This window comes from Pomacea canaliculata, linkage group LG9, assembly GCF_003073045.1.
Source record: "Pomacea canaliculata isolate SZHN2017 linkage group LG9, ASM307304v1, whole genome shotgun sequence".
In the NCBI taxonomy this organism is placed as follows: domain Eukaryota; kingdom Metazoa; phylum Mollusca; class Gastropoda; order Architaenioglossa; family Ampullariidae; genus Pomacea; species Pomacea canaliculata.
Window position 1 is genome coordinate 5,728,235 of NC_037598.1, and position 15,878 is coordinate 5,744,112.

The 15,878-nt window shown below is 46.1% G+C and overlaps 1 protein-coding gene across 6 annotated transcripts in view; it reads right to left on the reverse strand.

The window, feature by feature from the left end:
* The window catches only part of LOC112571517 (prickle planar cell polarity protein 3-B-like), a 120,988-nt gene that overhangs the window by 37,297 nt on the left and 67,813 nt on the right, over positions 1-15,878 (reverse strand). For 5 of the 6 annotated variants that reach the window (XM_025250532.1, XM_025250531.1, XM_025250534.1 and 2 more), the window contains one exon: positions 10,856-11,036. In XM_025250532.1, the coding sequence (XP_025106317.1) occupies positions 10,856-11,036 (181 nt within the window). Of the gene's footprint in view, positions 1-10,855; positions 11,037-14,004; positions 14,131-15,878 lie in introns of those variants that run through there. The other variant, XM_025250535.1, reaches the window with a different exon arrangement.

Sequence of the window (15,878 nt, forward strand, 5' to 3'; positions counted from 1 at the left end):
TCATCGCCCTCTTACTCTTTAACTCCTGAATGTCTCATGCGAAAATCTGGAATCTTTCAACTGTTGCCATCGTGCATCTCGCGCCGAATATGAGAAAGTGGTTGTGGTAATGGTGGTGGTGGTGAGGCGGTAGTGGGGTGTGTGTGTGTGGGGGGGGGGGGGGTTAGTTTTTCCGTTGCTCGCAGTCGATGTTCGAACGTGAAAGCAACTGGCGTTGCCGAGGCCGACTGGACGAGAATTAGTATGATGAAGGCATGCAATAAGGAGGGGAAAACTCCGTCCCGTCATGCAAAGCAGCAGTAAGGCTCCTGTTCCCATCTGAAGCATGACGTGGCTTTCTGGGGACCAATGACGGGCATCCCTTCCCCTCACACATAACCTCGCCTCATTCCCAATTCGCCCCTCCTCCCCCACCCCTTCCTGCCCCATATCTGCCTTCTACTCACAACAGTCAGACCACACGTCCCCCATTTCCTACCCCTCCTCCACAGACACACAGTTTCCACAGATTCACCCCTCTCCGCCATCTCTCATTCAAATACTTGCAAATTATCTTCTCTTCTTTTTTATGTGAATTATTTCAACCGAATTCCTTTTTTTTTTTAAGCTTACTGGCATGAAGGTGACATCAATATTTTCTTTCTCCCCCTTCCTGCTCTTTCCTCTCACCCCACCTCTCAAAGCGGGAAAAAAGCGACAAAGACTGCAAACGAGCATTCAAACGAGTTGTCCGATAACAGGATGACGTTTAGCTCGCGCTGTGTCTCTCTCTGTGTCCAGCACGCGCACACCACTCTTCATCTACCTTCAGCGTCCGCATGCACGAATGCATCCACGCTTGACGGCGAACGGTCCCCTGGGAACTCGTCCAAGTTTCCTTAGTTACGAACTGTCATGGTGCCTACAGAAGTCCAGCGTACCCTTCATCCCACCACCTGGACATTTTTAACCGCACGTGGCATTTAAATAAAAATGTATATTGCAGGCAAGAGAACATGAAAAAAATAAAATAAATCGCTCCGGTCGACCCTGGAGATCAGTGTGGCTATCTCGCAGAGAAAGGCGGGGAAAAGCTACAATGACAAATATCATCTTGATTTCGCGGTTCGCTGCCATTATTGATGCAATACAAAAAAATGGGGGAGGGGTGGAAGAAGTGGTGCGTGGGGCTAGGGGGCAGAGGGTGGGAGGGACTAAGCGAAAGCACTCCAAAGTCCCATCGATAAAGGAAGCGGCGCCTCGCAGGATTTTCAGTTTTCATGGACATGGCGAACATGGCCCACTGGCCCTAGAGGCGTGCCGTGTGCAAACACTCGGCGAGAAGGCTACTTGGCGGCTACTTTCCAGGCTCGCATATTCCACGTGTATTTTTTTAATATTTTCTAAAACATTTTTTTATTTTTTTTCCTGGGTAGGGGTAGGGTGGTTAATCAGCGGTCAATATTGACGGAAATGTGAGATAACAGGCATCTAGTGGCCCAGGCGGCTCAAGCTGGGATCGGCCCCTAAATAACTCGTCTGTCACAATTTGTCGGAGCAAGAAGTCGGGTTTGCTGTTTGTTCCGGCTCCTCGTGTGTGCACGCGCACACACACACCACGGCGCGCGGGTACAGGATCGAACGCTGCTCGGGAGTTAGAGAATTGTATGCTAAAGGATTTCTTGCCTTGTTTTGATGGACGGCGCGGTGTGAATACATGGGCATGAGTCACGGCCCGTGAAAAGGATGCTCTCCCTTACGTGTCGGTTACGTTGTGAGTAAGAGAGGGAGAGAAGGGGGACGTAGGGAGGGGAGGGGCTGGCACTAGCGAGCACAAGAAACTTCATGTGTGTGTGTGCGCGCGCAAGTGCACATATCCGCCGACTCTTTGAGGGCGATATTTCAATGCAGACCAGATATGCGATCAAAAAGAAAGGACAACTAAAACCTCTTCGGACATCTGTCTGACACCTGGGTTCAAGACGGCGAACAAGTGTTCTGTCATACACACAGGAAATTGCCAATCGACCAGTGTGAACTGTGATCTTGACCTCAGTCTTCACCTCACCACTGCACGACCCTGACCTCTTGTTCGTTCCTTGTATTTACTATACTTTCATCTGTCTATGTAACACAAATATTTTTTTTTATTTGATGCATGATGTTAAAGAGTGTTTCCTCATTTCCCTGTGGTCTGCGTGTAGACCATACCGGTCAGATAAACCAGGCGAGAACCGATATAAAGATATGTAACTGCAATGTGCTCGTGTAGTGCTGCAAAATGGAGATTATTGTTTGTTGTAAAACCTTTGAAGGCTCGCTATACTAACCGCTAATTGGATCAGATGATAAGGACGACAATCTTCCCACGAGTTGCGTGCCACCACATGCACTCACTCTTTTATACTTTGTTGGAAAAGGGAAAATACGAAAAGGGAGATAACTGCTTCGCACGGAGTAGACCTTGTCTCTCGCAGACATAATATGACCTGCTGTTTGGGTCACTAGGTGCTGGTTATCTACCGTTTCTGTTGACAACTAAATAGTTGTTCTTCAATGCTCACCAACAAAATGAATTTCCTCATTCATACCTAAATAAGAAGACACTCAATCTTCTTTTTTTAAAAAAAAAAAAGCTCAAAGGGGAGATAACGAAAAATAGCTATTACAATATAGTTTTTGGAAAAAGTGTCTATTAACACAACATTGTGAATAAAACTGTGCAGACGCTACTGATAACGATAAAGACGGCGACGACAAATGCAAACCCATGAGCAAGATTAAGCCAATGAGGTGATCTCCCTTACTCTTGCCATCTCGAATAATGCGAACAAAAGGAAACGAGATTCTGCAAGGGCGTGTTCTCCAAACAAGTCAAAGATAATGAAGACGACATCTAACAAACGGCAAAGGTTGAGATTTTTTTTCTCGACACCCTCCCCCTTTTCGAACATTCCAGTTCAACACCCCCACACACACTCTTCCTGCCATGTCTGCTGTTGTTAGCTATAAATAGAACGAGCAGCGCGAGCGACAACAGCTGATTGGTTGGAACAGGTGATGGAGGGTGATCTCCCTTGCGTGCATAGCAACAGATTTTCTTTCTGCTAGTTGTGAGGATAATTTCGCGGCTTCCTTTGAACACAGTGTAAGAAAGTCGGGGATGAGTATGGGGGCTCTGACAAGCGTGTTGGGCCTGTGAATTATACCCATAAATTTCAGAATAATATTCAAAGTTAATCAATATCGTCAACCAATTGGCTCCCCCACCACCACCACCACCACCACCACCACTCCTTTCACAAGACATTAAACAAGGCCTCGGAAGCAGCTGCACACGAGACCAGCGTGCACACTTCGCCGAGAGGAGCCGTGGTTATGAAGAGGGAGTTGAACTTTTCCCGAGAACAAAGTGGGGGCGTCAGTTTAAGTTATTTTTAGTTTTAAAGATTTTTGAACTTGCGTTGTACACCGCGTTTAAGAAACTTTCCATAAAACTATTTCAACTAAATACATTTAAACCCTAAAAGTTTCTTGAAACCAGAAATGGATTGTGTAACCTCCCCCAGACAATACTTCCACCATCCCTCCTCCTCTGCTGGCTCGAGTACAACACAAAGTCCTCCTTCCCTACTCCATCTCCTAGTCGTGAACCAAGCAGGACAAGTGTAACTTAAAAACGAGGGCTAAATTGTGTAGAGCAGTGTCCTCATGCTCCCTCCATTACAGGAATTAAGCATCAATCTGGTTTTGTGTACTTTTGCGTTTTAGCTCTTGACTGAACAGGGCCTTTTCAGGTCGTCTGGAATTATGATAAAGTACTATACTGTATTAACCCTTCGTAAACAGACTGTGACAGCTGCCGTAAACTACGGGGCCTCATTAAAAGCCACTTGCCCAGCGCTTTCCCAGCTGGCCAGTCTCAGGTAAACTGAGGCAGTCTGCTGGCCTGCCCGACACACACACACAAACTCGGTGTCAGCTCGAGCTGGAGACGGGAAAGCAAGCCAGACCGTGTCTGGGGGAAGACAGAGCAAACCTCTCGTTGCCGAGTGACTTTTCCATCATGCAGCAAATGGCGCGTTCACAGCGGCGCGCGCTTTCAACTCGAGTCGCCCTCGGACTGATTGGTTTCTCGCCATTGTTTTTCTCCTCCTGCTGGCACACAAACATCAGTCAAGGATCGATCACTCTGCCAGTCCCACTCCACCTCACCCCCGTCTTCTATTACTGATGTATTGCATCGAGAAGAATACGAACTGACGATCTGACAGAGAAAAGGCGAGTTGCCTTGAGGGTTTCACAGTCACTGGACCCTTTCTTGGAATACAAAATTTTAGACATAATGTCAGCAATAGTACGTCTTTTTGCTTTTGTCTTTTATTTATTTGTTTTGGGGTGGTTTTTTCCTTTTTTTTTCCTTTCTTCTTTTTTTGCTGTTGTTTTCGTTGATTTTTGGTTGTTTTGTTGTTTATTGTTTTGTTGTTTGTTCTTGTTGTTTTGCAAGGCGATGACGCACACGCGATGCAATCTGCCAAGCAGGAGAGCCACTCTTCCACTATCTCTCTCTTCTCTCTACAAGTCGACTGAAGAGCCCGGTCCCGCGCGCTGGAGAGCTCGTCACGTGACCTGGCCTGGCCAATGGAAAGTGGTCGCACGTCTTGATGATCGAGAAGATTTGTTCTGGCGAGAGAGGGCTGTTGCGTAAGGCATCTTAATTCGAGACGGGTCGCTGGCACCCGAGCCTCAAACACGTTAATCAAGTGGCAACGTCACCAGAGGCTTAGCAGCTCGCCCAGCCCTCCACAGGAACCATAAGCCGGCCGAGCTCTGCCCGGCTCTTCCTGATTGTGGCCATGTTCGTAAACGAGAAACTGCTAGCCCATACAAAAATCGTATTTATGGAAATCACGCTATTAATATTCTAATCCTAAATTATACACGAACGAACAAGATGGAAAAAGAAAGACAATAAAAGGGAAACAATGGAAAAGGAAAAGAAAAATAATGGACGAAAGGAGATATGAAGGGAAAATAAACTAGCTTAAGGGGCAGGCTGGAAGGCAGACAAGACGAGTGCTGAAAGTCTTTAAGTGTAAATAAAGCATTATTGCTCCAATCGGATAACCAGCGTGCAAGCTGTGTGTGTGTGTGCGTTTGCTCGCGCGCGTGGGTGTGCCCTAGTATATGCGCGTGCTTAAGAGCAAGACAGGAACAAAGAAAACATGAGTCAGGGAAAGGGTAAGTGACAAAAAAAGAAGTGAGAACAGCGGAGGGAGGGAATAAGAAAAAAAGAACAATAAGAGATAAGGGGAAAAAAAAGATGGGAGCACACACACACACACCGAGAGAAGAGAAAGAGAAAAGAGAGAAGGTCGTTTTAAAACTAATTTGACCAGAAATAACAAAAAAAAAAAAAAAGTGGTGAAAAACACGGGACAACTAAAACCCACGATGCGAAAACAACTCCGGAAAATCGAATCAGAAGGACAAACTGCTGTCTGGCGAGTTCTCCCCAGATAAAACAGCTGCCCCCTGTCAGATCACAGGAGGCTGTAAGTCTAGCATTCCTACAGTAAAAGAAGCACCACGACTACTATAGCCCCTAATCTGTGAAACTTGGCAATCTGAGAAAAGTGTTGCAGGACTGGGGGAGGAGGAAGTAGTCACTGAGACACTGGATCAGACCCTCCCCATACTCGCGTGCTGCAAGATGCCACACCCCCACACCCTCGTCCAAACCTAATCTCGCGACCAAAATCATGGCGGCAATAAAACTGAAGTATCAATACATCGCAGCGCCTGCGCTCTGAAAGCCTTTTGCCACCTAACGGACATAATGCTCTTAGCGGAAACCCCTTAGTCGCCGTCAATTCCCCCCACAATTGTTTATTGTTTATTTTTTTTCCCCTCTCGTAGAGGATGGGAAGCAAAAAGCCTGCAACTCCTCCCCGTCCCTACCCATTAAAAAATCTTTGACGGCACGAAAGATAATTTCGCCGAGCAGGGGACGCCACCACTGTCCCCGTCGGCCGATCTACAACGTCTGACAAATGGTGGATGTTGGCAGTCGATTGGCGAACCAGCCCACAGCGCCCTCGTCCCCCATGACCGTGCTATGTTTGTCTCGTCTTTTCTTGTCCCCACCAGACGACAGACAGTACGTTCGGGTACCTGGGGGACGGGTGGGCGAGTGAGTGGAGAAAAGAGCTCTGTGTTGGGGACTACCATCTTTGCAAACACTTTGAATCCAGTCAGTTAATGCACCTTTTCGTATCATAAATTTTCAACAACTGTCGTCAGTTTTGACTAACAGATATTACACAAATCCTGGTTACTGTTATCGTTGTTACAAAAAAATGATCCCCTCCACACACGCACACTTTGTTCTAGTCACGTGACGAGTTCACTTTCGCTCTTCTGATGACGAACCGTGCGTGCATGCATGCAAGCATTTTCCAAACGAATGACAACAATTTCTAACAACCTCTTATTTTTGTCTTAATGTACCATAATTACAAACTGCTTCATACGCTTAATAAAAACATTCTTCATTCCGTTCAAGAATCATTAACTATACGACAATGGGAAATGGCGGCATCCCGGCTTGCATTGTTTTTTTATTTGTTTGTGGGGAAACGATCGTAAACAGACGAAATGGCTGTTGGAAACAAGCGGCGTGGTTTTGCATCCTGCGCTGCAATAAAACAATAAAGTATGATTAACAACAGCTTCCGCTTGGTGTATCGCTCGGACAATAATAGGAACCGCACGCGATACACTTGCTGATAGCAGTTGCCGTGCAGTGGTGCGATGTTAGGACCCTAGGGTTTAGGGCCCAATTACAAGGCCAGCCTCTGTTTCAGCCGCCAGGTGTAAACACCGGAGGCCAGGGCAGGGGGAGGGAGAGGGGTAGCATTCACTTTAATTCTAGAAGAAAAGGGATGGAAATAATGATGCTTTTTGCTGGACCGAGATTTGAACCCAGGACAGCTGTTACAGTTACAGTTGTAACGGTGACTGGAGCTTAACTAACAGTTGCGACAACGGTTAAAGGACCAAGCAAGGTTACAGGTCTGAAAAAATACGAAAGTAACTGTGCATGAACAGAATTATTATTATGATGATGATGATAATGATGATGATGATGATGATGATGATGTTCTGGGGGTTCACCATACCAACCCCTTCTTGGGTATAATTTGACACGACCATCCTTCATCTTGCCAGGTACACAGGAGCAAAGCCGGTCACAGAGCTAGTCGCATAACCTGCAAGTATATTGTTGGTTTACCTGGGAAGTCAGTCCTATCTTCGCCATCAACCGCCTGTGCTTTCACTCGCCAGGCGCTAAATAAGCGTTACACCTGCCTGCCGACAGACGACGAGGCGATGAAGCCGCCGCCATCATCTCCGGGTGCCAATGAGAAAGACGGGTGGGTGGGACTGGTGGAGCTGGTAACTGTTTTGCTCCCCTCTCCTTTCAGATTCCTCTCAACCGAGGGTGTCTGTCTTGCAATGATTCAATGAATTCCACAGTGTAGAAATGCCAGTGTCAATGAGGAGACCGAACTGGCTTCTTCACAACTCACGTGGAATCCCGGGGTGGGCAAGGACGAAGGTAGTTTCACAGATTGAACTATCGAGTCGTGAATACATTTTACTACTATGAGCGGTCAAGAGTGTGAGACAAGAGTAGGTATGTCAATGTAAATAGAGTGCTCAGTGTGTGTGGAGTCATCTGTGGATGTCCATAATCGTGAGCGATAAACACGTTTATAGGAAGGAGAGAAAGCAGAAAACAAATTCACACTAGCGCGTGCACATGCAGACGTGGACACACACACACACTAACACCCTTTCGGACTCATTTAAAAGCAGGCATCTCATTCCAAAGAAGCTGAGTTAGTCTAAATTAAATAAGCTATTAACTTCCTAAAAACGGAAGAAAGAAAGAAAGAAAGAAAGAAAGAAAGAAAGAGCAGGTGATGAAAAGATTGATGAGAATATTTTCAAAAACAGTCAAGGCCAATGAAATTTTCGCAAGAAGGTGAGACTGAAAGAGGGTTTTACTAATTAAGAAAGATGACATCCAGGGCTGATCAGGAAATGAAAGAAAACTGTCAAGCTCAGCTTGTTTAAGAGACGCACTAGGTCACGAGACGAGATACAGAAAGACAGAAGCAAATGAAAAAAGGAAGCCGATATATTTTGCAGTCCTAAATCCTTCACAAAAAAATAAATTAACGTCAGTCAGTAGATTTACCTACCCTTCCCAAATTGCCCCGCTTTTAAACAGGGAACGGTGAAAAGGCCAAGGTCTGCAAAAAGCCGGTAGGGAAAAGGTCATGTCGGAAAAAGAAATGGTGCGTTAAGAAGCAGACACTGGAAACTGAAATCCCAAGCTTGTTCAAAGTACTTTTGTCAATTATTCTCAAAAATAAGCTCGCTCGTCCGTGCGCGTGCACACATCCACGCACACCCAGACACTCACTCGCACGTGCACACCCACCCCTACCACCCCACACACCACCCACTCACACCCCAAATGCACACTGTAGTTTATCTCCTCAATTGTCTGTGGACAACCACAACCCTGGCTCTGGACCCTCCAAACGACAAGAGACACGACAAACACGCCGACAGGATTTCAACTGCTACAGGAGGATGTCCTTGCATCCATAGTATCTCAATTAAGGCACGCGTGTTCTCTCGCTTCATTTTTTTTCTTATATGTGCATGTGTGTTAGTGTGTGTGTTCGCGCGCGCGAGCGCCAGCGTTTTGTGTGAATAAGAGAGTGACCGGAATTTTAATGAAGATAAAATAAAAAATATAACCGTTTCTGGAGATAAAAATTAGAATAAAATAGAGGCAACAGGAATATTGATTAGACTCAAAGAAACCAAGGAATGATTAATCCACCGGCTCTCTCTCTCTCACACACACACAAACACAAAGTGAGAGACAGAGTAGAGTGAGGGGGAGAAAACAGAGAGGAACAAAGAATGAAGAAGATACTCTGTCTCTCAATCACGATACAGACTAACAGATGTATGAACGTCCGTTTAAGTATAGGGACCTGTGAAAAACATTGAATTCTGTGGTCTGAATATTGTGTCTGCATTGCATTTACCAACACTAGTATTTTTGGCTCTCCCGACAAAACTCTTTAAGACCTCTTGCTACATTTTCTGCCACACTGACCACTCACTCAGTGCCCTCCACCTACTGGTTCCCCTCAAGTGCCCCTGGACGGGCGTTTTAATCAGCCCTGCTCGCAAGAAGTGCACTTACATTTCACATTCCAAGCACCGTGCCCTCGATTGTCACTTGAATATTTCACGGATCTCGAAAATTTTACCTGCATCTGAAACAAGTAGTCTAAGCCTAAACCAGGTGTGTCGTACCTATCTTGGAGGCAGGCACCCAGGTATCTCTCGCAGCGTTCGTTGGATGTATATGTTGCTAACATTCCGGGTGTCTTTTACGGGTATCAGTAGCTCGCCTACCTGTTTCGTGTTTTTAAGCATTGGGTGCGCAGCAGCCAGTGTGGGTTGCGGAGACTGACAGGCATGTTGCTCTAACGGTAATTTGGCCTCGCGCGCAAACAGCAGGCCACGTCTGTGACCCGGATTAGTCTTCAGCAGGTGTTTTTGTACCCGCCTCTTTCTCGCCCACTGTACCCTCTTCCTCCCTGCACCTCTCTGCTCCGGCCACTTCAGCCACATAAAGGTATTTCGAGTGCACCTGTTTACCTGTTTCGGTTTCCAGGCGATGTTTTGCTGGCATTAATTCTTTCTACTCCGTGTGCATCGGAAACGAGACCACGGGACATACGTGGACAAAGTTATCCTGCACTCTGGAGCCCTGCTGCTTGTCGAATACTGACTGGTCTAATCGGTTAAATTACCTAGATTTATCGGGTACATTCAGTTTAAATTCACTTCTCTTGCAGTTGATGTACGCTTCTTAAGATACTTTCCACATTTTCATTTATCGAGCACCTAGTGCCCAGAACCAGGACCACAGATGACTCGAAGCATGTCCGCAGTTGTTTAACTTAAAATGCTAACAAGCCTCGCTTTGCCAACGAGAGAAGGAAGGAGCTTGCATGGATCTTGAACTGCTTACACAATTCGGACGTTTGATTGGTTGCTTCTTTATTTGTATCGCGAGAAGGTTTTTTTTTTAATTGTTATTTCCCTGTCGAACCTTACCGGCGCCGCTTGTAAGACTGAGGGATTGGCAGCAAGGTTACCACCAGGGTCCTCTGCAGGCAGTGGTGAATAATATTCCATTTGGCAGCTGCCGCCTTATTTCAACACCAAGAACTCCACAGTTAAATGGAAGCTTTCAAGCCTCGATGGATCAGTCTCGAAGCTTTTATGGATTAATAAAAAAAATATGCATGCCGCAGATGACATACTACTATTTTCGCAAACTAATTTCAAACTTTAACATTTTGTCCCCTTGTGAAGGGGGTAAATGCTGGCTTAATACGCTACATTTTTCTCGATTGATTTATTTCTGTCTCGCCTTGATCTGAACCGACCAATCGGTTGGTTGCCTTCAATCTACTCTTCACGCTCCGCGAAGCGAACGCCCCGAAATTCTTTCCCAGACTGCCTTGCAAACCTTCGGGCAAGCCTTCCCAATTAGTAGCCACTGTAGAACTCTGTCCACGTTTTTATGAGAGAAACAAGTCGGATTGCGTGGTGGCGATGTAGTCATGTGGAAAAAAAAAAACAGACAGACAGACAAACGGCAAACACTACCACAAACGCAAAGACACATTCAGACGTGTGCACAGAAACTAATATTCACTCAAATGAGACAAAATGGTGACCGAATGAAACAAAAAGAAAGAATGCTCACCTGTTCAGGCTTAAGGCCAGGTGGGACCCAGGCGTATTCCTCCAGAGGACAGCCGCTGTCGTCGTCCGAGGTGGAGTTGCGCTGTGCGTCCTGCATCAGGCGCTGCAGCGCGCGGTCCGTCTCCGACACGCCCGTCATCTCATGCACTTCCGGTGCGCACTTGCAGTGCCGACACACCTTCCTGCAGCAGAAGGACAGTATCTATCGTCAGTATTGTGCGGATGAAGGTGGACATGTTTGTCCTGCAAGCTGCGTATCCTAAAGGACAAGCTTTGCAAAGGTGTATGTGAAGTTTTCAGGAAATTTGTGGTTTTAGGGCGAGCATGCTGGACAGTAGATCACTTTGGTCAAATTTGTCTCCAGATACAAAGATAATTCGGTGGTTTAACACTTCGGCATTTTCCCAGCTCTACATTTTATTTCCTGTATTCTCGAGTCATACTGTCATACTTTCAGCCGTACTTTCATATTCTCATACTCAGTTATACTAAGCTTCCACTGGTTATACTTAGTTCATACTTAGTGCTTAAATTTCATGTCCACAAATAGTTCATTTTGCTATAGCAGACAGCTCGAACTCAACGTTTTTGTTTTCGACTGCTCTGGGAAGGAAATAATTGGATTGGACTCGCTCTACGCCGTGAAATCTGAAGCCATGTGCAACACGTTGGCTACCAGCTATAGTCCTCATGCCACCTTTTATCACTGTCTGCTGATCGCAACAGTCAAATGAAGCACTTAATACCTCGGGTGCAAAGTGGGGGAGTGGATGCTATAAGAGAAATGAACACCCTGGTCCATACTCTTGAGAGTCTGGACCACATACTGCTAATACTTTCAGAGACTTGTTTGCAAACGTTGCATGTAATAATACCTTCGAACTTGTCATGCTCATCCCTATATCTCTAAATTTAAAAAAAGAAAAAAATTGTAACCACCTGCACATGAAATGGTTATTTAACCGCCCACGGCACTGGCCACAGACAAGACCGCTGTGCACCCTGGGATCGATACCAGACCTCGAGCCCACTCTCCGCCTAAGTGTCAATCCCTTCTTTCGTGCGATTGACACCAACCATTAATGCGTGCGGGATGGAGGATTTAAAAAACAAAAAGTAACACTGTGAAAACCACAGTGACTGACTTTGCACCCACACACCTCTTCGCAACCAGTTTTAGCCTTATTTTATGATGGTCTCCTTCCGTCCCGCACGAGGTAGGTTGCCGTCAGGCGAGTCCGCGTGGTGCCAGAGCGCGTGCTGCGTGACTGCTGCAAATTGGGGACGCCTGGCGGCTTCGCACCTTGCCCAATTTTGCATTATTGTTTTAATTTGCCAAAATAAAACGTGCGAAGATTTATTTTTACGAAAAGCAGCTATTATCATGGCCACGTAATCAGGCCGCGCCGGGCTATAGACAGCACCAAATATATTTACAGCCTCAACACCTCTGCTGTGGAAATTGTCTGTAACTTGAAACTTCCTTTCTAAGGTTTACGACTTTTTGTTGTTCGCACCCCGTTCCCAAACCCCTTTTTTTGAGGAGGCGATATGGGAAATACAACCTTTTTTAAACAACAAAGAACGTTTACTGCTTCCATTATTTCAGGTCCCCACTCTAAACTGAGGTCTAGAATATAAATTCGGAAAAAAGCTTGTTTACTCATAAACCCTGTCCGCGGTTAATGTTGCCAGGCGAATGCTGCAAACAGGTTGCAAGCCCAGCCAATGAGTTCTCCTTGTCTGGAGCAGTGAACCTGGTGACCTTATAGAGGTCAATGCCGAAACGTGACCAAGAGGAGCGTCGCCAATTTTTCTCATCCCCCAAACACATAGACACACTTCGCATCCCAGCCCCCTCCAATCATTTTTCCTCACAAACAGCGGCGTGACCTCTGCGGTCAACCTGCGAAGACCTTTTGGTGGACATGATGATCTCCATTCTACCTCCCGCCCACCTGCATCGAGATGCGGAAGTCTGAACCGAGACAGACTATGGCAGATCACCAGACCTTCACGCTAAGGGAGTTCCTTTGTTTCTGTCTTTTCATTCCACTGCGATTTCTCCGGCAAATAAAATCTGTACTGTCACCACCACCACCATCACCACCACCGGAAAAAAAGACACAATAGTTGAACAGGTATTTTCTTGCGAAATATAAGCCTCCACCCATAAGGAAAAATACACACATAATTGGAGTCGCTGTGGTAGAACATTTGTGTTTACGACGAGATAAATATAAATAAACAGTCAATTAGACGAGACTTCGAGAACTGCGCCACCTAGCGGCAAATAGCTCATAATGAGGGGAGGCAAGTATTTGTGTTATAAAATGGACTGCAACTCTCTGAAAATGCTGAAAGGCTCTGGAAACAAGTCAAACTTAAATAACTTGTGCGCGATCATAAAATGTCTGCCGTCGCACCACTCTTCCACAAAACACCCCGAATCCCTACCGCCATTATCTCTGCCCAAACGTCCACCAATTCAAAAAAACTATTATAATAAAATGTTTCCTCCATCTCCAGTTTAGCAGCCAGCAACAACCGTAATTATTTAGGCAAGAGAGCTCTATACGGCAATGGCTCTTTCTCGGTGGATGGTTTGAACGACCATTCAATGTATTTTAACAATGAACTGTGGTGTCTGCGTCACTGCTTGCGTCACTAAGGGTAGATGACGTCACTAGATGGAAGATGGCATCACCAAACACGTGAAAGGGATCCACGATGAAATCAATTTCGAACACACTTGACATCAAAATAAAGAACGTGCAGTGCGCGTGGAGAAACCGTGCGATCATTCCGATCAGCACCAAGTTCTTCCTAGCAAGGAAAATAAAAACAAGATATACACGCACACAAACATGCGCGCAAATAAGTTAATTGTAGGGAGAATATGACAGTAATAGAGAGAGAGAAAAAGAGAAACAGCAAGAAAAACGTCAACAAAACATACACCAATGAATGCCTCACAAATGCCGACAAACATTACTCCAAGACCACTAAGCACGAGACAAGCCCAGAAGGCCATGGTTGCCAGCATCGAAAAATAAAATAAATACATAAACAATCAGGGGTTTTTTGTCGTTAGAGAAACACGAACGCACTTCCGGTTCGAACACACAATAAGCGAGCATGTATCCTCACCTGCAGTAGGCGCTGAACATCGTGGCCACAGAGACGTAGTCATCAGAAGCCGGGAAAAAAGCTGGAGCCAGCTCGTGGTCACACACACGCTCGCGCGCGCCACTCCGATATATCGTTCGTAGTCAGCGAAAAGACGATAATAGGGTGAACAGGAGATGCAGATGGGTGGAGGAGAAAGAGGAGGAAGGGGGCAGGCGAGAAAAGAAGAAGAATCGCTACAGCGTCAGGCTGGCTCGTGGCCCGAGGACAGTATTTCGAGAACAAACGACGCAGATTCCAAACGCCTCCATGAGCGTCTCTTCAGCGGGGCAGAAATATCCTCCGCCGAATCGATCGCCAGCCATTTGAACCCTTCTCCTCACCCCCCTACACCTAAACTTTGTCCTTTCACACAGCACATAAGCCACAGACGCCTATTCTGCGATACCGCAGCGTGACAGAAAGACACAGAGGAAGCGAGACCAGTCGTTGGCGAGGGACGAATGTGCAAAACAAAAAAGCGAGCGAGCGAGTGAGGGCGAGTGAGGAACCTACATGGCCCATGGTCGGTCGGCCACAAGACGAAATGCAAATGTAAGGAAATTCCGTTGTGTGTGCTCGGCATGCAAGCAAATGGAAGCACTCATGCACATGCTGCCTTCTGCCAACTCTGCTACCGTAAAGACCTCTCAGCCCAAGGTTAGGAGATTTTTCTTAAATTAGTTTAGTAAACCGCGGTGGTCCTTCACACGATATATACACATAATTACCCTCCTCCCGAACTGACCTTAACAGCTCTTACATCTTGTTAACCGATATATATCTAAAATATGGCATGACGCCATTAACGCTCGTGTTGTACACGTCACAATCCACATGCCATGCGTTGCATGCTTTCTTGTTGTACATCACAGTCTTGCTTGTCCGGCATACAGACCTTAAACTTGGACATCATTCTCTTTTTTCTTTCAACCAGTTCTCCGCCAATAAATCCTAGGAGGAAGGTCAGGTCAACATCAACAAAACGAGACAGGAGAGATAATCTAACCCAGGTTAGAGCTAACTACATCATCAGGTGCGCATGGCCAACTTAGACACACGAAATCATTATGTAATACGCATTATTAAAATGAAGATAATCTGACAAATTTAGTAGCTGGGTTTTTTTTAACATTTCGTTTGCCAACTATGGCTGGCAACTCAGCATCTACTAACCCCTCATCCTCTTCTTTGACCTAACGCGAGCGCACACGCAAGCACACACACACATCACGAGGGAAAGCGTGACTTGTTAACGTGGAGAGAATGGTCCCTCCGTAAAAGCGACCAGCAGGGAGGAACTGTCTCTTCGTCTGCTGACGATCGCACACGACTGTCATGCGAGCGCCTGTCGATGACGAGAGGGCAAATTTGATTATCCCATAATCCCGATCTGCCCCCCGACGCTAGGGCCGCTGACAGGCACCGCAAACATCGCCGCACGGGGGGCCTGGATGGTCCACAGACCGGATGACATTAACCAGGTGTATCGATAGGTCACCATTCGCTGCAGCCGATACACGCTGATGAGATCAGGATTTCTTGTTTAGTGGTAAAGAGTCCGTGTAAATGATTACGATCATTAGTACAGGTCACAATGAATGCAAATGAGTAACTGCATTTTGGTTTCATCGATTAGTAGTCATCGATTCAGAAGGATGGAAGAACTGCAGAAACTAACTGAACTAAAAAGCATGTTCAATCATACTACCACTACGATGTTTAACGACCAACACGCGATTCACGTGACTTTGTGTAACGGTCATCCAGGTTTTACCGTCACGAGTTAATACACCATCACATCCACAATCCAATGAAAATCACTATTCTCGATCTCTTGCTACCAATAAAACTAA